The sequence below is a fragment of the Coregonus clupeaformis genome, unplaced genomic scaffold (assembly GCF_020615455.1).
Source record: "Coregonus clupeaformis isolate EN_2021a unplaced genomic scaffold, ASM2061545v1 scaf0250, whole genome shotgun sequence".
Taxonomy (NCBI): Eukaryota; Metazoa; Chordata; class Actinopteri; order Salmoniformes; family Salmonidae; genus Coregonus; species Coregonus clupeaformis.
The window spans coordinates 34,262-59,717 of record NW_025533705.1 but is presented as its reverse complement, the minus strand read 5'-3'; the positions used below and the strand labels follow the sequence as shown (position 1 = coordinate 59,717).

At 46.5% G+C, this 25,456-nt stretch overlaps 1 protein-coding gene across 1 annotated transcript in view; it reads left to right on the top strand.

Annotated features, from left to right (window-relative positions):
• Positions 1-21,214, top strand: part of adamts3 (ADAM metallopeptidase with thrombospondin type 1 motif, 3) — a 384,520-nt gene extending 363,306 nt beyond the window's left edge. Inside the window, exons 22-23 of the mRNA XM_041869483.2 lie at positions 2,677-2,794; positions 18,150-21,214. Of these exons, the coding sequence (XP_041725417.2) occupies positions 2,677-2,794; positions 18,150-18,631 (600 nt within the window). The 3' untranslated portion in view covers positions 18,632-21,214. The remainder of the gene's footprint in view (positions 1-2,676; positions 2,795-18,149) is intronic.
• Positions 21,215-25,456: the final 4,242 nt, after the last annotated feature.

Below are 25,456 nucleotides of genomic sequence, written 5' to 3'. Positions count from 1 at the left end.
AATAAAACCCACTATAATAAAACCCACTATAATAAAACACAACAGCCCAACATATACATTACAAATAAAACCCACTATAATAAAACCCACTATAATAAAACACACTATAAATAAAACCCACTATAATAAAAACCCACTATAATAAAACCCACTATAATAAAACCCACTATAATAAATCCCACTATAATAAAAACACAACAGCCCAACATATACATTACAAATAAAACCCACTATAATAAAACCCACTATAATAAAAACCCACTATAATAAAACCCACTATAATAAAACACAACAGCCCAACATATACATTACAAATAAAACCCACTATAATAAAACCCACTATAATAAAACCCACTATAATAAATCCCATTATAATAAAACACAACAGCCCAACATATACATTACAAATAAAACCCACTATAATAAAACCCACTATAATAAAACCCACTATAATAAAACACAACAGCCCAACATATACATTACAAATAAAACCCACTATAATAAAACCCACTATAATAAAACCCACTATAATAAAACCCACTATAATAAAACACAACAGCCCAACATATACATTACAAATAAAACCCACTATAATAAAACCCACTATAATAAAACCCACTATAATAAAACACAACAGCCCAACATATACATTACAAATAAAACCCACTATAATAAAACCCACTATAATAAAACCCACTATAATAAAACACAACAGCCCAACATATACATTACAAATAAAACCCACTATAATAAAACCCAATCCCACTATAATAAAACCCACTATAATAAAACCCACTATAATAAAACCCACTATAATAAAACACAACAGCCCAACATATACATTACAAATAAAACCCACTATAATAAAACCCACTATAATAAAACCCACTATAATAAAACCCACTATAATAATATAATAAAACACAACAGCCCAACATATACATTACAAATAAAACCCACTATAATAAAACCCACTATAATAAAACCCACTATAATAAAACACAACAGCCCAACATATACATTACAAATAAAACCCACTATAATAAAACCCACTATAATAAAACCCACTATAATAAAACACAACAGCCCAACATATACATTACAAATAAAACCCACTATAATAAAACCCACTATAATAAAACCCACTATAATAAAACCCACTATAATAAAACCCACTATAATAAAACCCACTATAATAAATCCCACTATAATAAAACACAACAGCCCAACATATACATTACAAATAAAACCCACTATAATAAAACCCACTATAATAAAACCCACTATAATAAAACCCACAATAAAACCCACAATAACCCACTAAATAAACCCACTATAATAAAACCCACTATAATAAAACCCACTATAATAAAACCCACTATAATAAAACCCACTATAATAAAACCCACTATAATAAAACCCACTATAATAAAACCCACTATAATAAAACACAACAGCCCAACATATACATTACAAATTGAACCCACAGCCATGGAGGGACCATCTTAGTGTTGGAAAGGTGCTCAAAGTTATGTGAGAGTCTTAAGTCTGGACGCGGTGGAAGAAGGCAGGCGCACCGAGAATGATTATTCTCCTTCTTTCTGGTTCCGACACGCATCAATCTTTGCTCACCTGGAGACTAACAATGAGCAGCCATTTTCTGGTTCAAGCTGGTGCAGTGGCGGAAACTGATCAAGTTCAGGAATGGATACTTAGTGAGGACTAGGGCCTAGTCATAGGTATGGAGGGATACTTAGTGAGGACTGGGTCCTAGTCAGAGGTATGGGAGGATACTTGGTAGGGACTGGGGTCTAGTCACAGGTATGGAGGGATATTTAGTGAGGACTGGGGCCTAGTCAGAGGTATGGAGGGATACTTAGTGAGGACTGGGGCCTAGTCAGAGGTATGGAGGGATACTTAGTATGAGGACTGGGGCCTAGTCAGAGGTATGGAGGGATACTTAATGAGGACTGGGGCCTGGTCAGAGGTATGGAGGGATACTTAGTGAGCCTCGTCAGAGTATGTAGGGCCTGAGACTTGATGCGTTGGCTGTTAGGTGTTTTGCTGTAGTTACTGTGTGACTGATAACTAAGTGTTGTGTCTGGATTACAGTGTGACTGATAACTAAGTGTTGTGTCTGGATTACAGTGTGACTGATAACTAAGTGTTGTGTCTGGATTACAGTGTGACTGATAACTAAGTGTTGTGTCTGGATTACAGTGTGACTGATAACTAAGTGTTGTGTCTGGATTACAGTGTGACTGATAACTAAGTGTTGTGTCTGGATTACAGTGTGACTGATAACTAAGTGTTGTGTCTGGATTGCAATTTGACAGATGACTAAGTGTTGTGTCTGGATTACAGTGTGACTGATAACTAAGTGTTGTGTCTGGATTACAGTGTGACTGATAACTAAGTGTTGTGTCTGGATTACAGTGTGACTGATAACTAAGTGTTGTGTCTGGATTGCAGTTTGACTGATGACTAAGTGTTGTGTCTGGATTACAGTGTGACTGATAACTAAGTGTTGTGTCTGGATTGCAGTTTGACTGATGACTAAGTGTTGTGTCTGGATTGCAGTGTGACTGATATCTAAGGGGTCTGGATTGCAGTATGACTGAGGCGTGCTGTATTTACTATGTCATTTATGTGTGTCTTGTGTTGTCTGTGTTTCAGTGCTCAGTGACGTGTGGTGAGGGGGTGGAGAGGCGCTTAGTGACGTGTCGTATTGGAGATCAGTGTAATGGAGAGAAACCTGATGCCCACAGACCCTGCAAACCAGGACCCTGTCACGGTGAGATACAACCCTAACTCATTGACTCTAACCCTGACTCTAACCTTAACCATAACACTAACCCTAACCTTGACCATAACCATAACACTAACCCAAACACTAACCCTGACTAGCATTTTTTTTTTTTATGTTGGTGTGTGTTTTTGTTGTATAGGTCTTATAGCTATCACCACCCTAGTATAACCCTAACCCTAACCCTAACCCTAACCCTAGTATAACCCTAACCCTAACCCTAGTATAACCCTAACCCTAGTATAACCCTAACCCTAACCCTAGTATAACCCTAACCCTAACCCTAGTATAACCCTAACCCTAACCCTAGTATAACCCTAACCCTAGTATAACCCTAACCCTAACCTAGTATAACCCTAACCCTAGTATAACCCTAACCCTAGTATAACCCTAACCCTAACCCTAGTATAACCCTAACCCTAACCCTAGTATAACCCTAACCCTAGTATAACCCTAACCCTAGTATAACCCTAACCCTAGTATAACCTAACCCTAACCCTAGTATAACCCTACCTAACCCTAGTATAACCTAACCTAACCTAGTATAACCCTAACCCTAACCCTAGTATAACCCTAACCCTAGTATAACCCTAACCCTAGTATAACCCTAACCCTAACCCTAGTATAACCCTAACCCTAGTATAACCCTAACCCTAACCCTAGTATAACCCTAACCCTAACCCTAGTCTTTAGACCTTTCCTTTTGAAGGACTGTTGTCTGGAACTATTCTAACCCCAGGCCTGAGCCCTAACCCTATCCTCTCAGACCCCATGTCTAACCCTATCCTCTCAGACCCCATGTCTAACCCTATCCTCTCAGACCCCATGTCTAACCCTATCCTCTCAGACCCCATGTCTAACCCTATCCTCTCAGACCCCATGTCTAACCCTAACCAACCCCAGGCCTGAGCCCTAACCCTATCCTCTCAGACCCCATGTCTAACCCTATCCTCTCAGACCCCATGTCTAACCCTATCCTCTCAGACCCCATGTCTAACCCTATCCTCTCAGACCCCATGTCTAACCCTATCCTCTCCGACCCCATGTCTAACCCTATCCTCTCAGACCCCATGTCTAACCCTATCCCTCTCAGACCCCCATGTCTAACCCTATCCTCTCAGACCCCATGTCTAACCCTATCCTCTCAGACCCCATGTCTAACCCTATCCTCTCAGACCCCATGTCTAACCCTATCCTCTCAGACCCCATGTCTAACCCTATCCTCTCAGACCCCATGTCTAACCCTATCCTCTCAGACCCCATGTCTAACCCTATCCTCTCAGACCCCATGTCTAACCCTATCCTCTCAGACCCCATGTCTAACCCTATCCTCTCAGACCCCATGTCTAACCCTATCCTCTCAGACCCCATGTCTAACCCTATCCTCTCAGACCCCATGTCTAACCCTATCCTCTCAGACCCCATGTCTAACCCTATCCTCTCAGACCCCATGTCTAACCCTATCCTCTCAGACCCCATGTCTAACCCTAACCCTAACCCTAACCCTAACCCTTAACTAAAGTGGGATGGAGATGGATTAAAAAATAGGGAGAGGGGGGAGTTCAATTACTAGGGAGGGAGAGGGGTAGATGAATAACTAGGGAGGGTGGGAGTTAAATAACTAGGGAGGGAGGAAGGGAGTTGAGGAACTACAGAGGGAGATTACTAACTATGGAGGGAGGTAAATAACTTGGAATGGAGGGATATAGTTGAATAACTAGGGAGGGAGGGAGATTAATAATTAGGGAGGGAGTGAAAGAGGGAAAGAGATGAATAAATAGGGAGGGAGGTAGATGAATATATAGGGATGGATGGAGATGAATAACTAGGGAGGGTGTTAGGGAGTTGAATAACTAGGGAGGGAGGGAGGCAGGGAGTTGAATATCTAGGAAGGGAGTGAGGGAGTTAAATAAAAAGAGAGGGAGGGAGGGAGGGAGGGCGGGCGGGGCGGAGATTAATAACTAGGGAGGAAGGGATTTGAATAACTAGTGAGGTAGGGAGGGATGGAGTTGAATAACTAAAGGGATTTGAATAACTACTGAGGGAGATGAATAAGAAGGGAGGGAGTGAGAGAGGGAGGGATATAAATAACTAGGGAGGGAGTTAAATAACTTGGGATGGAGGGATGGAGTTGAATAATTAGGGAGAGAGGGAGCTGAAGGGAGGTAGATGAATAGCTAAGGAGGGAATGAGGGAAGGAGTTGAATAACTAGGGAGTGAGGAATGGAGTTGAATAACTAGGGAGGGAAGGAGTTGAGTAACTAGGGATGGAGGAATGGAGTTGAATATCTAGGGAGGGACGGAGATTAAAAACTAGGGAGGCAGGGAGTTGAGTACGTAGGGAGGGAGTTTAACTAAAGAGGGATGGAGGGAGATGAATAACTAGAGAGAGGGGGAAGTTGAATTACTAGGGAGTGAGAGGGGTAGATTAATAACTAGGGAGGGTGGGAGTTAAATAACTAGGGAGGGAGGAAGGGAGTTGAGTATCTACAGAGGGAGATGAATAACTAGAGAGGGAGGGGGATGAATAACTAGGGCGGGAGGGAGGCAGGGAGTTGAATATCTAGGAAGGGAGGGAGGGATTTAAATAACTAGGGAGGTAGGGAGGGATGGTTTAATAACTAAAGAGGGATCGAGGGAGATTAATAACTAGGGAGAGAGGGGGGAGTTGAATAACTAGGCAGGGAGGGATTTCAATAACTACTGAGGGAGATGAATAACAAGGGAGGGAGTGAGAGAGGGAGGGATATGAATAACTAGGGAGAGATTGAGCTGAAGGGAGGTAGATGAATAGCTAGGGAGGGAGTGAGGGAAGGAGTTGAAAAACTAGGGAGGGAGGGAGTTAACTACGGAGGGAGGGATTTGAACAACTAGGGAGGGAGGCAGGGAGGGAGATTAATAACTAGGGAGGGGGTGAGGTAGTTGAATAACTAGATAGGAAGGAAAGTACTTGAATAACCAGGGAGGGAGGGAGTTGAATAACAATTGAGGGCGGGAGGGAGATTAATAGCTATTGAGGGAGGGAGTTGAATAACTAGGGAGGGAGTGTAATAACTAAAGAGGGAGAGGGGTAGATTAATAATTAGGGAGGGAGGGAGTTGAATAACTTGGGATGGAGGGATGGAGTTGAATATATAGGGAGGGAGGAAGATTAATAACTAGGGAGGGAGGTACAGTGAGGGAAAAAAGTATTTGATCCCCTGCTGATTTTGTACTTTTGCCCAATGACAAAGAAATGATCAGTCTATAATTTTAATGGTAGGTTTATTTGAACAGTGAGAGACAGAATAACAACAACAAAAAATCCAGAAAAACGCATGTCAAAAATGTTAAAATTGATTTGCATTTTAATGAGGGAAATAAGTATTTGACCCCCTCTCAATCAGAAAGATTTCTGGCTCCCAGGTGTCTTTTATACAGGTAACGAGCTGAGATTAGGAGCACACTCTTAAAGAGAGTGCTCCTAATCTCAGTTTGTTACCTGTATAAAAGACACCTGTCCACAGAAGCAATCAATCAATCAGATTCCAAACTCCACCATGGCCAAGACCAAAGAGCTCTCCAAGGATGTCAGGGACAAGATTGTAGACGTACACAAGGCTGGAATGGGCTACAAGACCATCGCCAAGCAGCTTGGTGAGAAGGTGACAACAGTTGGTGCGATTATTCGCAAATGGAAGAAACACAAAAGAACTGTCAATCTCCCTCGGCCTGGGGCTCCATGCAAGGTCTCACCCCGTGGAGTTGCAATGATCATGAGAACGGTGAGGAATCAGCCCAGAACTACACGGGAGGATCTTGTCAATGATCTCAAGGCAGCTGGGACCATAGTCACCAAGAAAACAATTGGTAACACATTACGCCGTGAAGGACTGAAATCCTGCAGGAGGAGGAATGCTGCCTATGACCCCAAGAACACCATCCCCACCGTCAAACATGGAGGTGGAAACATTATGCCTTGGGGGTGTTTTTCTGCTAAGGGGACAGGACAACTTCACCACATCAAAGGGACGATGGACTGTGCCATGTACCGTCAAATCTTGGGTGAGAACCTCCTTCCCTCAGTCAGGGCATTGAAAATGGGTTGTGGATGGGTATTCCAGCATGACAATGACCCAAAACACATGGCCAAGGCAACAAAGGAGTGTCTCAAGAAGAAGAACATTAAGGTCCAGGAGTGGCCTAGTCAGTCTCCAGACCTTAATCCCATAGAAAATCTGTGGAGGGAGCTGAATGTTCGAGTTGCCAAACGTCAGGCTCGAAACCTTAATGACTTGGAGAAGATCTGCAAAGAGGAGTGGGACAAAATCCCTCCTGAGATGTGTGCAAACCTGGTGGCCAACTACAAGAAACGTCTGACCTCTGTGATTGCCAACAAGGGTTTTGCCACCAAGTGCTAAATCATGTTTTGCAGAGGGGTCAAATACTTATTTCCCTCATTAAAATGCAAATCAATTTATAACATTTTTGACATGCGTTTTTCTGGATTTTTGTTTTGTTATTCTGTCTCTCACTGTTCAAATAAACCTACCATTAAAATTATAGACTGATCATGTCTTTGTCAGTGGGCAAACATACAAAATCAGCAGGGGATGAAATACTTTTCCCTCACTGTAGATGAATAACTAGGAAGGGAGGGATATGATTAACTAGGGTGGTTGAGAGGGAGGGAGATTAATAACTAGGGAGGATGGGATGGAGGTAGTGTCACGATCGTTCATGAACGAGAAGGACCAAGGCGCAGCGTGATATGCATTCATATTTATTTACGTACTGAACACACGACAAAACAACAAACGAAACGTGAAGTCCAAGGTAGACAAAATAACATACCTCACACGGAACAAGATCCCACAACTAACAGGTGCCAAAAGGCTGCCTAAGTATGGTCCCCAATCAGAGACAACGAGCTACATCTGCCTCTGATTGGGAACCACACCGGCCAACATAGATCTACACATTCTAGATCTCAACATAGACAATCAACATAGCACAACACAACACAGAAAATACACACCCTGACTCAACAAATGAGAGTCCTCAGAGTCGGGGCGTGACAGTACCCCCAAAGGTACGGACTTCGACCGCGCCACATAAACATAACAGGGTAGGGGCCGGGTGGGCATTCCGCCTTGGAGGTGGATCCGGCTCCGGGCGTGACGACCTCTCACTCTCCACCTCCCTGTTGCGCCCCTGGTCTGGTCTGGACCTCGGCGCGCTGCTTCCCCTCTCCCTCCTCCCACGACTTACCAAGCCCTGTCTGGACCCTGGTGTGGGAGACCCCAAACCTGGAGAGGGGCTGACGTCTGGGTCTGGACTGGAACCGCTGACTGGAGCTGGACCCGACGACGGTGGATCGAACTGCTCTGGCTCCGGAGTGGAACCGCTGACCGGAGCTGGATCAGGCACCGGTGGAGCGGACTGCTCTGGCTCCGGAGTGGATCCGCTGCCCGGAGTTGGACCGGACCCCGGTGGAGCGGATTGCTCTGGCTCCGGAGTGGAACCGCTGACCAAAGCTGGACTGGACCACGGTGGAGCGGATTGCTCTAGCTCCAGAGTGGAGCAGCTGACCGGTGCCGGACCAGGCACCGGTGGAACAGGCACGGGCCATGCCGGACTGGACACACGCACCACTGGCTTGGTGCGAGGGACAGGAACAGGCCGGACCGGGCTGGCGACGCGCACCACTGGCTTGGTGCGAGGGGCAGGAACAGGCCGGACCGGGCTGGCGACCCGCACCACTGGCTTGGTGCGAGGGGCAGGAACAGGCCGGACCGGGCTGGCGACGCACACCACTGGCCTGGAGCGGGGAGCAGGAACAGGCCGGACCGGGCTGGCGACGCACACCACTGGCTTGGTGCGAGGGACAGGAACAGGCCGGACCGGGCTGGCGACGCGCACCACTGGTTTGGTGCGAGGGCCAGGAACAGGCCGGACCAGGCTGGCGACGCGCACCACTGTCTTGGTGCGAGGGGCAGGAACAGGCCGGACCGGGCTGGCGACGCACACCACTGGCCTGGTGCGGGGAGCAGGAACGGGCCGGGCCGGGCTGGCGACGCGCACCACTGGCTTGATGCAAGGAGCAGGAACAGGCCGGGCCGGGCTGGCGACGCGCACCACTGGCTTGATGCGAGGAGCAGGAACGGGCCGGACCGTACTGGGAACACACACCACTGGCTTAGTGCGGGGAGCAGGAACGGGCCGGACCGGACTGGCGACACGCACCACTTGCTTGGTGCGAGGAGCGGGACTGGGTTCCTTTATAAACCCCCGCTCCTTCTGCTGCCTAACCAGCTCCTCTCGCCGTGCCTCTACACTCTCCTTCTCCCTTATAGCCTCCTGTAGCGCCTCCCTCTGACCGAATAACTCCTGCTCCCTCTGAACCAATAGCCCCCGTAACATCGTGACCTCCTCTCCTAACCTGCTGATCCGCCCTGTCGCTGCCTCTTGCTGCCTCGTCGTCCACACTGTGTGCCCCCCAAATTTTTTTTCTTGGGGTTGCCTCTCGGGTCTCCGTCGTCGGCACTGTTGGCGCCGTTTCTCCTCTCCTACCTGGGCATCCGCCTTCATCGCCCTCCGGTAACGGACGGCCTCCTCCTCCGTGATTCTCCCCCAACCGAGGAGGACATCTACTAACGTAACCACCTGTTTAATTCCCGGCGTTTGCTCCTGAACACGCTGCTTGGTCCTATTTTGGTGGGATCTTCTGTCACGATCGTTCATGAACGAGAAGGACCAAGGCGCAGCGTGATATGCATTCATATTTATTTACGTACTGAACACACGACAAAACAACAAACGAAACGTGAAGTCCAAGGTAGACAAAATAACATACCTCACACGGAACAAGATCCCACAACTAAGAGGTGCCAAAAGGCTGCCTAAGTATGGACCCCAATCAGAGACAACGAGCTACAGCTGCCTCTGATTGGGAACCACACCGGCCAACATAGATCTACACATTCTAGATCTCAACATAGACAATCAACATAGCACAACACGACACAGAAAATACACACCTTGACTCAACAAATGAGAGTCCTCAGAGTCAGGGTGTTACAGGTAGATTAATAACTAGGGAAAGAGGGGGGATTTGAATAACTAGGGAGGGAGCAAAATGAATAACTATGGAGGGAGGGAGGGAGATGAATAAATAGGGAGGATTGGAGGGAGGGAGATGAATAAATAGGGAGAGAAGGAGCTGAATAACTAGGGAAGGAGGGAGATGAATAACTAGGGAGGGGTTGAGGGAGCTGAATAACTAGGGAGGGGTTGAGGGAGCTGAATAACTAGGGAGGATGGGAGGGAGGTAGTTGCATAAATAGGGAGGGAGGGAGTTGAATAACAAGAGAGGGAGTGAGGGCGGGAGGGAGATTAATAACTAGGGAGGGAGGGAGATGAATAACTAGGAAGAGATGAATAACTAGGGAGGATTGGAGGGAGGTAGATGAATAACTAGGGAGGATTAGAGGGAGATGAATAACTAGGGAGAATTGGAGGGAGGGAGATGAATAACTAGGGAGAATTGGAGGGAGGTAGATGAATAACTAGGGAGGATTAGAGGGAGGGAGATGAATAACTAGGGAGGATTAGAGGGAGGGAGATGAATAACTAGGGAGAATTGGAGGGAGCGAGATGAATAACTAGGTAGGGAGGGAGATGATTAACGAGGGGGGATGGGAGGGAGGGAGATTAATAACTAGGGAGGATGGGATGGAGGTAGATTAATAATTAGGGAAAGAGGGGAGATTTCAATAACTAGGGAGGGATGAGTTGAATAACTAGGGAGGGAGAAACATGAATAACTAGGAAGGGAGGGAGGGAGATGAATAACTACGGAGAGAGGTAGATGACTAACGAGGGAAGGGGGGAGATGAAAAACTAGGGAGGATTGGAGGGAGGGAGATTAATAACTAGCGAAGGAGGCAGGGACGGAGATAAATAAATAGGGAGAGATGAATAACTAGGGAGGGAGAGGGGTAGATGAATAACTAGGGAGGGCGGGAGTTAAATTTACATTTAGCAGACGATCTTATCCAGAGCGACTTACAGAAGCAATTAGGGTTAAGTGCCTTGCTCAAGGGCACATCGACAGATTTTTCACCTAGTCGGCTCGGGGATTAGAACCAGCAACCTTTCGGTTACTGGCACAACGCTCTTACCCACTAAGCTACCTGCCGCCCCAATTAGAGACAGTGAGGCAGCTATACATAGTCTGAAAAAAATGAATGACACTCCACATTATCTGGCTGTATTCCCACAAATAACTAGGGAGGTAGGAAGGGAGTTGAGTAACTACGGAGTGAGAGGAATAACTAGGGAGGGATTTTGATAGAAAGGGGTGTTGAATAACTTGGGAGGGAGGGAGATGAATAACTAGGGAGGGAGTGAAGGAGTTAAATAACTAAGGAGGAAGGGAGTTAGGGAGATAAAATCAAGGGAGGGAGCACGGGAGTTGAATAACTAGGGAGGGGGGGAAGGAGGGACGGAAGGAGTTGAATAACTTGGGAGGGAGGGAGGGAGATTAATAACTAGGGATGGAAGGAGGTAGATGAATAACTAGCGAGGAAGGGAGATGAACTAGCGATAGAGGGAGCTGAATAACAAGGGAGGATGGGAGGGAGGGAGGAAGGGAGGGAGGGAGGGAGTGATGGAGTTGAATAACTTCGGACGGGCTGGCGACCCGCACCACTGGCTTGGTGCGAGGGCAGGAACAGGCCGACCGGGCTGGCGACGCACACCACTGGCCTGGAGCGGGAGCAGGAACAGGCCGGACCGGGCTGGCGACGCACACCACTGGCTTGGTGCGAGGGACAGGAACAGGCCGGACCGGGCTGGCGACCAGCGCACCACTGGTTTGGTGCGAGGGGCCAGGAACAGGCCGGACCGGGCTGGCGACGCGCACCACTGTCTTGGTGCGAGGGGCAGGAACAGGCCGGACCGGGCTGGCGACGCACACCACTGGCCTGGTGCGGGAGCAGGAACGGGCCGGGCTGGCGGCACGCGCACCACTGGCTTGATGCAAGGAGCAGGAACAGCCCGGGCGGGCTGGCGACGCGCACCACTGGCTTGATGCGAGGAGCAGGAACGGGCCGGACCGTGCACTGGGAACACACACCACTGGCTTAGTGCGGGGAGCAGGAACGGGCCGGACCGGACTGGCGACTACGCACCACTTGCTAGTGCGAGGAGCGGGACTGGGTTCCTTTATAAACCCCCCGCTCCTTCTGCTGCCTAACCAGCTCCTCTCGCCGTGCCTCTACACTCTCCTTCTCCCTTATAGCCTCCTGTCGCCTCCCTGACCGAATAACTCCTGCTCCTCTGAACCAATAGCCCCCGTAACATCGTGACCTCCTCTCCCTAACCTGCTGATCCGCCCTGTGTCGCTGCCTCTTGCTGCCTCGTCGTCCACACTGTGTGCCCCCCAAATTTTTTTTCTTGGGGTTGCCTCTCGGGTCCTCCGTCGTCGGCACTGTTGTGCCGTTTCTCCTCTCCTACCTGGGCATCCGCCTTCATCGCCCTCCGGTAACGGACGGCCTCCTCCTCCGTGATTCTCCCCCAACCGAGGAGGACATCTACTAACGTAGCCACCTGTTTAATTCCCGGCGTTTGCTCCTGAACACGCTGCTTGGTCCTATTTTGGTGGGATCTTCTGTCACGATCGTTCATGAACGAGAAGGACCAAGCGCAGCGTGATATGCATTCATATTTATTTACGTACTGAACACACGACAAAACAACAAACGAAACGTGAAGTCCAAGGTAGACAAAATAACATACCTCACACGGAACAAGATCCCACAACTAAGAGGTGCCAAAAGGCTGCCTAAGTATGGACCCCAATCAGAGACACGAGCTACAGCTGCCTCTGATTGGGAAACCACACCGGCCAACATAGATCTACACATTCTAGATCTCAACATAGACAATCAACATAGCACAACACGACACAGAAAATACACACCTTGACTCAACAAATGAGAGTCCTCAGAGTCAGGTGTTACAGGTAGATTAATAACTAGGGAAAGAGGGGGGATTTGAATAACTAGGGAGGAGCAAAATGAATAACTATGGAGGGAGGGAGGGAGATGAATAAATAGGGAGGATTGGAGGGAGGAGATGAATAAATAGGGAGAGAAGGAGCTGAATAACTAGGGGAAGGAGGAGATGAATAACTAGGGAGGGGTTGAGGGAGCTGAATAACTAGGGAGGTTGAGGGAGCTGAATAACTAGGGAGGATGGGAGGGAGGTAGTTGCATAAATAGGGAGGAGGAGTTGAATAACAAGAGAGGGAGTGAGGGCGGGAGGGAGATTAATAACTAGGGAGGGAGGGAGATGAATAACTAGGAAGAGATGAATAACTAGGGAGGATTGGAGGGAGGTAGATGAATAACTAGGGAGGATTAGAGGAGATGAATAACTAGGAGAATTGGAGGGGAGGGAGATGAATAACTAGGGAGAATTGGAGGGAGGTAGATGAATAACTAGGGAGGATTAGAGGAGGGAGATGAATAACTAGGGAGGATTAGAGGAGGGAGATGAATAACTAGGGAGAATTGGAGGGAGCGAGATGAATAACTAGGGTAGGGAGGAGATGATTAGCGAGGGGGATGGGAGGAAGGAGATTAATAACTAGGGAGGATGGGATGGAGGTAGATTAATAATTAGGGAAAGAGGGGAGATTTCAATAACTAGGGAGGGATGAGTTGAATAACTAGGGAGGGAGAAACATGAATAACTAGGAAGGGAGGGAGGGAGATGAATAACTACGGAGAGAGGTAGATGACTAACGAGGGAAGGGGGGAGATGAAAAACTAGGGAGGATTGGAGGGAGGGAGATTAATAACTAGCGAAGGAGGCAGGGACGGAGATAAATAAATAGGGAGAGATGAATAACTAGGGAGGGAGAGGGGTAGATGAATAACTAGGGAGGGCGGGAGTTAAATTTACATTTAGCAGACGATCTTATCCAGAGCGACTTACAGAAGCAATTAGGGTTAAGTGCCTTGCTCAAGGGCACATCGACAGATTTTTCACCTAGTCGGCTCGGGATTAGAACCAGCAACCTTTCGGTTTACTGGCACAACGCTCTTACCCACTAAGCTACCTGCCGCCCCAATCAGAGACAGTGAGGCAGCTATACATAGTCTGAAAAAAATGAATGACACTCCACATTATCTGGCTGTATTCCCACAAATAACTAGGGAGGTAGGAAGGGAGTTGAGTAACTACGGAGTGAGAGGAATAACTAGGGAGGGATTTTGATAGAAAGGGTGTTGAATAACTTGGGAGGGAGGGAGATGAATAACTAGGGAGGGAGTGAAGGAGTTAAATAACTAAGGAGGAAGGAGTTAGGGAGATAAAATCAAGGAGGGAGCACGGAGTTGAATAACTAGGGAGGGGAAGGAGGGACGGAAGGAGTTGAATAACTTGGGGAGGGAGGGAGGGAGATTAATAACTAGGGATGGAAGGAGGTAGATGAATAACTAGCGAGGAAGGGAGATGAACTAGCGATAGAGGGAGCTGAATAACAAGGGAGGATGGGAGGGAGGGAGGAAGGGAGGGAGGGAGGGAGTGATGGAGTTGAATAACTTCGGAATGAGGGATGGAGTTGGAATACTAGGGAGGGAGTTGAAATACTAGGGAGGGAGGTAGATGAATAACTAGGGATGGAAGGAGGTAGATGAATAACTAGGGATGGAAGGAGGTAGATGAATAACTAGCGAGGAAGGGAGATGAACTAGTGATAGAGGGAGCTGAATAACAAGGGAGGATGGGAGGGAGGGAGGAAGGGAGGGAGGGAGTGATGGAGTTGAATAACTTCGGAATGAGGGATGGAGTTGGAATACTAGGGAGGGAGTTGAAATACTAGGGAGGGAGGTAGATGAATAACTAGGGAGGATTGGAGGGAGGGAGATGAATAACTAGGGAGGGAGGGAGATGAATAACTAGGGAGGATGGGATGAGGTAGATTAATAACTAGGGAGAGAGGGGGGAGTTGAATAACTAGGGAGGGAGGGAAATTAATAACTAGGGAGGATGGGAGGGAGGGTGATGAGTAACTAGGGATGAGGTAGATGAATAACTAGGGAGGGAGGGAGATGAATAACTAGGGTGGGAGTGAAGGAGTTAAATAATTAAGGAGGTAGGGAGTTAGGGAGATAAAAGCAAGGGAGGGAGCACAGGAATTGAATAACTAGGGAGGGAGGGAGGGAGTTGAATAACTAGGGAGGAAGGGAGTTGAATAACTAGGGATGGAAGGAGGTAGATGAATAACTAGCGAGGAAGGGATTTGTAAAACTAGGGAGGGAGGGATTTGAATAACTAGGGAGAAAGGGACTTGAATAACTAGGGAGGGAGGGAGATTAATAACTAGGGATAGAGGGAGCTGAATAACTAGGGAGGATGGGAGGTAGGGAGATGAATAACTAGGGACGGAGGGAGGAACAACTAGGGAGGGTGGGAGGGAGATTATTAACTAGGGAGGTAGTTGCCTAACTAGGGAGGGAGGTAGGAAGGGAGGGATTTGAATAACTAGGGAGGGATGGAGATGAATAACTAGGGAGGATTGGAGGGAGGGAGATTAATAACTAGGGAGGGAGATAGGGAGGGAGGGAGATGAATAACTAGGGAGCGAAGGAGCTGAATAACTAGGGAGGATGGGAGGGAGGGAGATTAATAACTAGGGAGGGAGGAAGATGAATAACTAGGGAGCAATGAGTTGAATAACTAGGTGAGGGAGGGAGAGAGGGAGGGAGGGAGATAAATAACTAGGGAGAGAGGGAGCTGAACAAATACGGATGGAGTTAGATGAATAACTAGGGAGGGGGGGAGTTAAATAACTAGGGAGGATTGGCGGGAGGGAGATGAATAACTAGGGAGAGATGGAGATGAATAACTAGGGAGGATTGGAGGTAGGGAGTTGAATAACTAGGGAGGGGGGGGGGAGTTGAATAACTACGGAGGGAGATGAATAACTAGGGAGGGAGGGAGTTAAATAACTAGGGAGGGAGGGAGTTAAATAACTAGGGTGGGAGGGAGATGAATAACTAGGGAGGGAGGGAGTTAAATATCTAGGGAGTGAGGGAGATGAATAACTAGGGAGCAAAGGAGTTGAATAACTAGGGAGGATGTGAGGTAGGGAGATTAATAACTAGGGTGGGAGTGAAGGAGTTAAATAACTAAGGAGGAAATTAGTTAGGGAGATAAAAGCAAGGGAGATGAATAACTAGGGAGGGGGGGAAGGAGGGACGGAGGGAGTTGAATAACTAGGGAGGGAGGGAGTTTAATAACTAGGGAGGATTGGCGGGAGGGAGATGAATAACTAGGGAGAGATGGAGATGAATAACTAGGGAGGATTGGAGGTAGGGAGTTGAATAACTAGGGAGGGAGATGAATAACTAGGGAGAGATGGAGATGAATAACTAGGGAGGGAGGGAGTTAAATATCTAGGGAGGGAGGGAGTTAAATAACTAGGGTGGGAGGGGGATGAATAACTAGGGAGGATTGGAGGTAGGGAGTTGAATAACTAGGGAGGGAGGGAGGAGTTGAATAACTACGGAGAGAGATGAATAACTAGGTAGGGAGGGAGTTAAATAACCAGGGAGGGAGGGGGATGAATAACTAGGGAGGGAGGGAGTTAAATATCTAGGGAGGGATGGATATGAATAACTAGGGAGGGAGGATGGGAGTTGAGTAACTACGGAGGGAGATTAATAACTAGGGAGGGAGTGAGAGGGAGGGTGATGTATAACTAGGGAGAGAGGTGGGAGTTGAATAACCAGGGAGGGAGAGGGGTAGATGAATAACTAGGGAGGGCAGGAGTTAAATAACTAGGGATGTGGGAAGGGAGTTGAGTAACTACGGAGTGAGAGGAATAACTAGGGAGGGATTTTGATAGAAAGGGGTGTTGAATAACTTGGGAGGGAGGGAGATGAATAACTAGGGAGGGGGAAGGAGGCACGGAGGGAGTTGAATAACTAGGGAGGGGGGAAGGAGGGAGATGAATAACTAGGGAGGGAGGGAGGGAGGGAGTTGAATAACTAGGGAAAAGGGGAGCTGAATAACTAGGGAGGATGGGAGGGAGGGAAATTAATAACTAGGGAGGGAGGAAGATGAATAACTAAGGATAGAGGGAGCTGAATAACTAGGGAGGATGGGAGGGAGGGAGATCAATAACTAGGGAGGGAGGAAGATGAATAACTAGGGAGCAATGAGTTGAATAACTAGGTGAGGGAGGGAGGGAGGGAGATAAATAACTAGGGAGGATTGGCAGGAGGGTGATGAATAACTAGGGAGGGAGGGAGTTAGGGAGATACAAGCAAGCAAGGGAGGGAGCACGGGAGTTGAATAACTAGGGAGGGAGGGAAGGAAATTAATAACTAGGGAAGTAGTTGCCTAACTAGAGAGGGAGGGAGGGAGTTGAATAACAAGACAGGGAAGGAGGGCGGGCGGGAGGGAGATGAATAACTAAGGAGGGAGGGAGTTGAATAAATAGGGAGGGAGGAGATTAATAACTAGGGAGGGAGGGAGATTAATAACTAGGGAGGGAGGGAGATGAATAAATAGGGAGGGAGTTGAATAACAAGACAGGGAAGGAGGGCGGGAGTTGAATAAATAGGGAGGGAGGGAGATTAATAACTAGGGAGGGAGGGAGATTAATAACTAGGGAGGGAGGGAGATGAATAAATAGGGAGGGAGGGAGTTGAATAACAAGACAGGGAAGGAGGGCGGGCGGGAGGGAGATGAATAACTAAGGAGGGAGGGAGTTGAATAAATAGGGAGGGAGGGAGATTAATAACTAGCGAGGAAGTGAGGGTTTTGAATAACTAGGGAGGGAGTTGAATAACTAGGGAGGGAGTTATATAACTAGTGATGGAGGGAGGGAGTTGAATAACTTGGGAGGGAGGGAGTTCCATAACTAGTGATGGAGGGAGAGAGGGAGGGAGGAAGGGAGTTGAGTAACTACGGAGGGAGATGAATAACTAGGGAAGGAGTGAGAGGGAGGGAGTTGAATAACTAGGGAGGGAGAGAGGGAGGGAGAGAGGTATATAAGATATTAATGAACCTTGTTCCACAGCGTTCAGCTGAGGGAGGCTGTAAATCCTCTGCTATAGAACATGACAGCTTGGTGGATTACACCACACTGATAAGGAGGAGATATCCCCTAACCTTTAACTGCTGTTCACCGTGCCGGGGTGGTTCACTGTGTACTGGAACAAGCAGAAATTGACATGGAAGTATGGATGTGGGAATCTATGATATAAGAGACTGTTCTCATTACTATGTCAAAACTTTCGAATATCCTCATTTAAAGGCTTGATATTATGTTTGTGTGTTTCAGATGAGCCGTGTAACGGGGATAAGTCTATATTCTGTCAGATGGAGGTCCTGGCGAGATACTGCTCTATCCCGGGATACAAAAAACTGTGTTGTGACTCCTGTAGCAGACGCAGAGGAACCCTGTCCCCCCTCCTAGTAGAGGCCGCCGAGATGGACCAGGAAGTACGCTTTGGCGCCGCCTCCCAGCTCCTGGAGACTCTGTCGCCCAATGGGACGCGTGATTTGTCTCTTCGCTCCCGACTGGCCCCCCGTGGATCCCCAACGTTATGCCCCAGCGTCAGATATGCCCACACGGCCCCACCCAGGAAGAGCTCCTTCCACCGCAGAGTACCATCCCCCAGTAGCCTCATTGGCAGGAACTTGTCCGTCATGATATCATCACTCAGTGCTGGGGGCGGGGTTCAGTCAGATTCCACGAAGGGTCAAAGTTCGGACACGTTGAGGGAGAGCCGGTTGCTCAGGGCGACGGAGGTGGCGAGATGAAATGGGATCCTTTCTCCTCTGGACTCCATGCAGATATCACTCCACCCTGCCTTTCTCACCTCACAACATCACCGGAGGGGAGAGAGAGAGAGAGAGAGAGAGAGAGAGAGAGAGAGAGAGAGAGGTGCTGGTTCACTTTCGTGTTAGAGACCCCCTAAGCAGCAGTGTGAAGTGACAGGTTGTTTGAGTTGAAAGCACCATATATCACCAGAGCAGTTGGACTGAAGCCCCAGTCATTTATATTTGAGTCATTTAGCAGACGCTCTTATCCAGAGCCACTTACAGTTAGTGAGTGCATACGTTTTTCATACTGGCCCCCCGTGGGAATCGAACCCACAACCCTGGCGTTGCAAGCACCATGCTCTACCAACTGGCCTGTCATGTTACAACGTTACTCTTAGGAAATCTTTCTAGTTGTATAGAATTTCAATATCCAGCTATTTTTGTTTACTGCCGCTCATATTTCTACAACAAATCTAGATATTTCTAAAAGTCACTGTAAAAACGATAATATATACATATTATGTTATACATTATGTTAAAATGTCAGTATTATTATAACGATGGCAAGATGACGCTGTCAAAGGTTAAATCACCTTTTGGTTCCTAAACTACAGACCCACAGACATACTCACATCTCCAGAATCATATCCAGATATTCCAGAACCATAATATGAAATGATGTCAGGTTGTGTATTATTGGTTCCCTACAGTACTCGGCTACAGGCAGAACATACATAATCTGATCATCAGGCTGTCAATACTCTGTTTAATGTCTTCATGAACACACAGGGACAACAGGCAGAGTGTGATGGAATCCCAGCATCACCACATCTGAGAGGGATAGACAGTATACCTAACCCTTCAGAGAGGGAACCTCTGGATTCTATACCACCAGGGGGTTTATTAGTATTTAACACAAACAACATTGTGTGAGCACATTGTGTGCTTTTGTGAAGATGTACTTACAAAATATATTTATAGGGAACATTTGATAATAGATGTCTAGCTTTGTCAGAGAGAGAGAGCTATTTATTATAAAATGATTTTATGTCAACCACAATGCATCTGACTGCAATAGCAAACGAACCATTGACGATGTTTCATTTGAGTTCAATGTGTAACCAATCATTCTTAATCCTGTGTTGTCATTATAGTACCTAATGTTGTCATTATAGTACCTAATGTTGTCAGTATAGTACCTAATGTTGTCATCATAGTACCTAGTGTTGTCATTATAGTACCTAATGTTGTCATTATAGTACCTAATGTTGTCATCATAGTACCTAATGTTGTCATCATAGTACCTAATGTTGTCATTATAGTACCTAATGTTGTCATTATAGTACCTAATGTTGTCATTATAGTACCTAATGTTGTCATCATAGTACCTAGTGTTGTTGTTATAGTACCTAGTGTTGTTGTTATAGTACCTAATGTTGTCATTATAGTACCTAATGTTGTCATTATAGTACCTAATGTTGTCATCATAGTACCTAGTGTTGTTGTTATAGTAATTGTATATAGGATTTAGAAGGTCAATATTTATTAAGATAATGGTCCTACTCTTTTTCCTGAACAGAGCCTTCTGGTTGCCGAGGTGCTGTAGAAATAACAATATTATTATTATAGGTTCTAATAATAAGCAAACTAAACCAAACATCATCAAGACCAACCACCTCATTCCAGCTTAACACTTTCACTCCAGATCAACTGTTACAGGGAGGAATAGTGGTAGTATTCATTAAATTACATTGTTTTCTGCAAACAATTCCTTTTAAATATACATGCTCAATTTTGAGATATTTAAAACTCTGAGAGAGCTGTTCTTCACAGCTGTTTTAGGAAAAAGCCTCAACTTGCTGTTCGAGTCAACTACATCAGCCAAGCGTGGAGTCAACCTGCTGTTCATCAGTACAATCAACCTGCTGTTCATCAGTACAATCAACCTGCTGTTCATCAGTGGAATCAACCTGCTGTTCATCAGTGGAATCAACCTGCTGTTCATCAGTAGAATCAACCTGCTGTTCATCAGCCAAGTGTAGAGTGGGTAGATTAGACTATTTTAGTGCCTATTGTGTAAATAACCAACAAGACATGAATATGTTGTTGCCCCTAACTGAACACAGAGAACATAGAGATAGGTAGAGGGTAGTAGGTGTCTCGAACTATGCTGAAACACACAGTGCTCAGAGTTACAGTGAGTTTATTTTCCCTTGTCATTTAAGGTTGTTTAATGTGCTGCCTTTAAGACATTGCTGCTAATGTTATACAAAGCTTTTAATGATCGAGGACGCTAGCTAGTTGGATAGGGTTGTCCCATTTGCCCCTCCATACTTACCATAGAGAGCATCATGGGGGTTCTAATATGCTTACCGTAGAGAGCATCATGGGGGTTCTAATATGCTTACCGTAGAGAGCATCATGGGGGTTCTAATATGCTTACCGTAGAGAGCATCATGGGGGTTCTAATATGCTTACCGTAGAGAGAATCATGGGGGTTCTAATATGCTTACCGTAGAGAGCATCATGGGGGTTCTAATATGTTGTAGATGTCACGTTCTAGATAAATGGTTGAACTAATTCCTGTCTCCTGTCTCATCATTATTGAATTGTTATTAAGGCATGGTTATGAAACCCACGAGACATAACAACAGATTGGCAACGAGTAAGTCTGAACCTTCAGGAACTACTCTGTCTGGAAATAGTCTGGTTTTTACAAGTTCAAGGGCATAATGTGGATTTCCGCCTAAATAGACATGCCCAAACATAATTATTTCTCATTTGTATTTGTATATTGTATTTATTATGGATCCCCATTAGTTCCTACCAAGGCAGCAGCTACTCTTCCTGTGGTTTATTATGGATCCCCATTAGTTCCTGCCAAGGCAGCAGCTACTCTTCCTGGGGTTTATTATGGATCCCCATTAGTTCCTGCCAAGGCAGCAGCTACTCTTCCTGGGGTTTATTATGGATCCCCATTAGTTCCTGCCAAGGCAGCAGCTACTCTTCCTGGGGTTTATTATGGAACCCCATTAGTTCCTACCAAGGCAGCAGCTACTCTTCCTGGGGTTTATTATGGATCCCCATTAGTTCCTGCCAAGGCAGCAGCTACTCTCCCTGGGGTTTATTATGGATCCCCATTAGTTCCTACCAAGGCAGCAGCTACTCTTCCTGGGGTTTATTATGGATCCCCATTAGTTCCTGCCAAGGCAGCAGCTACTCTTCCTGGGGTTTATTATGGATCCCCATTAGTTCCTGCCAAGGCAGCAGCTACTCTTCCTGGGGTTTATTATGGATCCCCATTAGTTCCTGCCAAGGCAGCAGCTACTCTTCCTGGGGTTTATTATGGATCCCCATTAGTTCCTGCCAAGGCAGCAGCTACTGGGGTTTATTATGGATCCCCATTAGTTCCTGCCAAGGCAGCAGCTACTCTTCCTGGGGTTTATTATGGATCCCCATTAGTTCCTACCAAGGCAGCAGCTACTCTTCCTGGGGTTTATTATGGATCCCCATTAGTTCCTGCCAAGGCAGCAGCTACTCTTCCTGGGGTTTATTATGGATCCCCATTAGTTCCTGCCAAGGCAGCAGCTACTCTTCCTGGGGTTTATTATGGAACCCCATTAGTTCCTACCAAGGCAGCAGCTACTCTTCCTGGGGTTTATTATGGAACCCCATTAGTTCCTACCAAGGCAGCAGCTACTCTTCCTGGGGTGTATTATGTATCCCCATTAGTTCCTGCCAAGGCAGCAGCTACTCTTCCTGGGGTTTATTATGGATCCCCATTAGTTCCTGCCAAGGGAGCAGCTACTCTTCCTGGGGTTTATTATGGATCCCCATTAGTTCCTGCCAAGGCAGCAGCTACTCTTCCTGGGGTTTATTATGGATCCCCATTAGTTCCTGCCAAGGCAGCAGCTACTCTTCCTGGGGTTTATTATGGAACCCCATTAGTTCCTACCAAGGCAGCAGCTACTCTTCCTGGGGTTTATTATGGATCCCCATTAGTGGACCTAGTTTTGTCCCATGGAATAAATGTTGTAGATCTTAATGTTTTTCCACAAAATCCTGGACTATCGGACCACCATTTTATTACGTTTGCAATCGCAACAAATAATCTGCTCAGACCCCAACCAAGGAGCATCAAAAGTCGTGCTATAAATTCTCAGACAACACAAAAATTCCTTGATGCCCTTCCAGACTCCTTCTGCCTACCCAAGGACGTCAGAGGACAAAAATCAGTTAACCACTTAACTGAGGAACTCAATTTAACCTTGCGCAATACCCTAGATGCAGTTGCACCCCTAAAAACGAAAAACATTTGTCATAAGAAACTAGCTCCCTGGTATACAGAAAATACCCGAGCTTTGAAGCAAGCTTCCAGGAAATTGGAACGGAAATGGCGCCACACCAAACTGGAAGTCTTCCGACTAGCTTGGAAAGACAGTACCGTGCAGTACCGAAGAGCCCTCACTGCTGCTCGATCATCCTACTTTTCCAACTTAATCGAGGAAAATAAGAACAATCCAAAATTTCTTTTTGATACTGTTGCAAAGCTAACTAAAAAGCAGCATTCCCCAAGAGAGGATGGCTTTCACTTCAGCAGTAATAAATTCATGAACTTCTTTGAGGAAAAGATCATGACCATTAGAAAGCAAATTACGGACTCCTCTTTGAATCCAGGGCTTAGCTGTCCTGGATCTGCACAGCTCTGCGAGGGCCTGGGATCAGGGAGACACTTAAGTGTTTTAATACTATATCTCTTGACACAATGATGAAAATAATCATGGCCTCTAAACCTTCAAGCTGCATACTGGATCCTATTCCTACTAAACTGCTGAAGGAGCTGCTTCCTGTGCTTGGCCCTCCTATGTTGAACATAATAAACAGCTCTCTATCCACCGGATGTGTACCAAACTCACTAAAAGTGGCAGTGATAAAGCCTCTCTTGAAAAAGCCAAACCTTGACCCGGAAAATATAAAAAACTATCGGCCTATATCGAATCTTCCATTCCTCTCAAAAATTTTAGAAAAAGCTGTTGCGCAGCAACTCACTGCCTTTCTGAAGACAAACAATGTATACGAAATGCTTCAGTCTGGTTTTAGACCCCATCATAGCACTGAGACTGCACTTGTGAAGGTGGTAAATGACCTTTTAATGGCGTCAGACCGAGGCTCTGCATCTGTCCTCGTGCTACTAGACCTTAGTGCTGCCTTTGACACCATCGATCACCACATTCTTTTGGAGAGACTGGAAACCCAAATTGGTCTACACGGACAAGTTCTGGCCTGGTTTAGATCTTACCTGTCGGAAAGATATCAGTTTGTCTCTGTGAATGGTCTGTCCTCCGACAAATCAACTGTACATTTCGGTGTTCCTCAAGGTTCCGTTTTAGGACCACTATTGTTTTCACTATATATTTTACCTCTTGGGGATGTTATTCGAAAACATAATGTTAACTTTCACTGCTATGCGGATGACACACAGCTGTACATTTCAATGAAACATGGTGAAGCCCCCAAAAATTGCCCTCGCTAGAAGCCTGTGTTTCAGACATAAGGAAGTGGATGGCTGAAAACGTTCTACTTTTAAACTCGGACAAAACAGAGATGCTTGTTCTAGGTCCCAAGAAACAAAGAGATCTTCTGTTAAATCTGACAATTCATCTTGATGGTTGTAAAGTCGTCTCAAATAAAACTGTGAAGGACCTCGGCGTTACTCTTGACCCTGATCTCTCTTTTGACGAACATATCAAGACTGTTTCAAGGACAGCTTTTTCCATCTACGTAACATTGCAAAAATCAGAAATTTTCTGTCCAAAAATGATGCAGAAAAATTAATCCATGCATTTGTTACTTCTAGGTTAGACTACTGCAATGCTCTACTTTCCGGCTACCGGATAAAGCACTAAATAAACTTCAGTTAGTGCTAAATACGGCTGCTAGAATCCTGACTAGAACCAAGAAATTTGATCATATTACTCCAGTGCTAGCTTCCCTACACTGGCTTCCTGTTAAGGCAAGGGCTGATTTCAAGGTTTTACTGTTAACCTATAAAGCGTTACATGGGCTTGCTCCTACCTATCTTTCCGAGTTGGTCCTGCCGTACATACCAATACGTACGCTACGGTCACAAGACGCAGGCCTCCTAATTGTCCCTAGAATTTCTAAGCAAACAGCGGGAGGCAGGGCTTTCTCCTATAGATCTCCATTTTTATGGAACAGTTTGCCTACCCATGTGAGAGACGCAGACTCGGTCTCAACCTTTAAGTCTTTACTGAAGACTTATCTCTTCAGTAGGTCATATGATTGAGTGTAGTCTGGCCCAGGAGTCTTCGGATGGGGCCACAGTGTCTCCGGACCGCTCCTGTCTCAGCCTCCAGTATTTATGCTGCAGTAGTTTATGTGTCGGGGGCTGGGGTTAGTTGGTTATACCTGGAGTACTTCTCCTGTCTTATCCAGTGTCCTGTGTGAATTTAAGTATGCTCTCTCTAATTCTCTCGTTCTCTCTTTCTCTCTGAGAACCTGAGCCCTAGGACCATACGTCAGGACTACCGGGCATGCTGACACCTTGCTGTCCCCAGTCCGCCTGGCCTTGCTGCTATTCCAGTTTCAACTGTTCTGCCTGCGGTTCCGAAACCCTACCTGTCCCAGACCTGCTGTTTTCAACTCTTAATGATCGGCTAGAAAAGCCAACTGAGAGACCTGAGCCCTAGGACCATACGTCGGGACTACCGGCCGTGGTGACTCCTTGCTGTCCCCAGTCCGCCTAGCCTTGCTGCTATTCCAGTTTTAACTGTTCTGCCTGCGGTTATGGAACCCCTACTT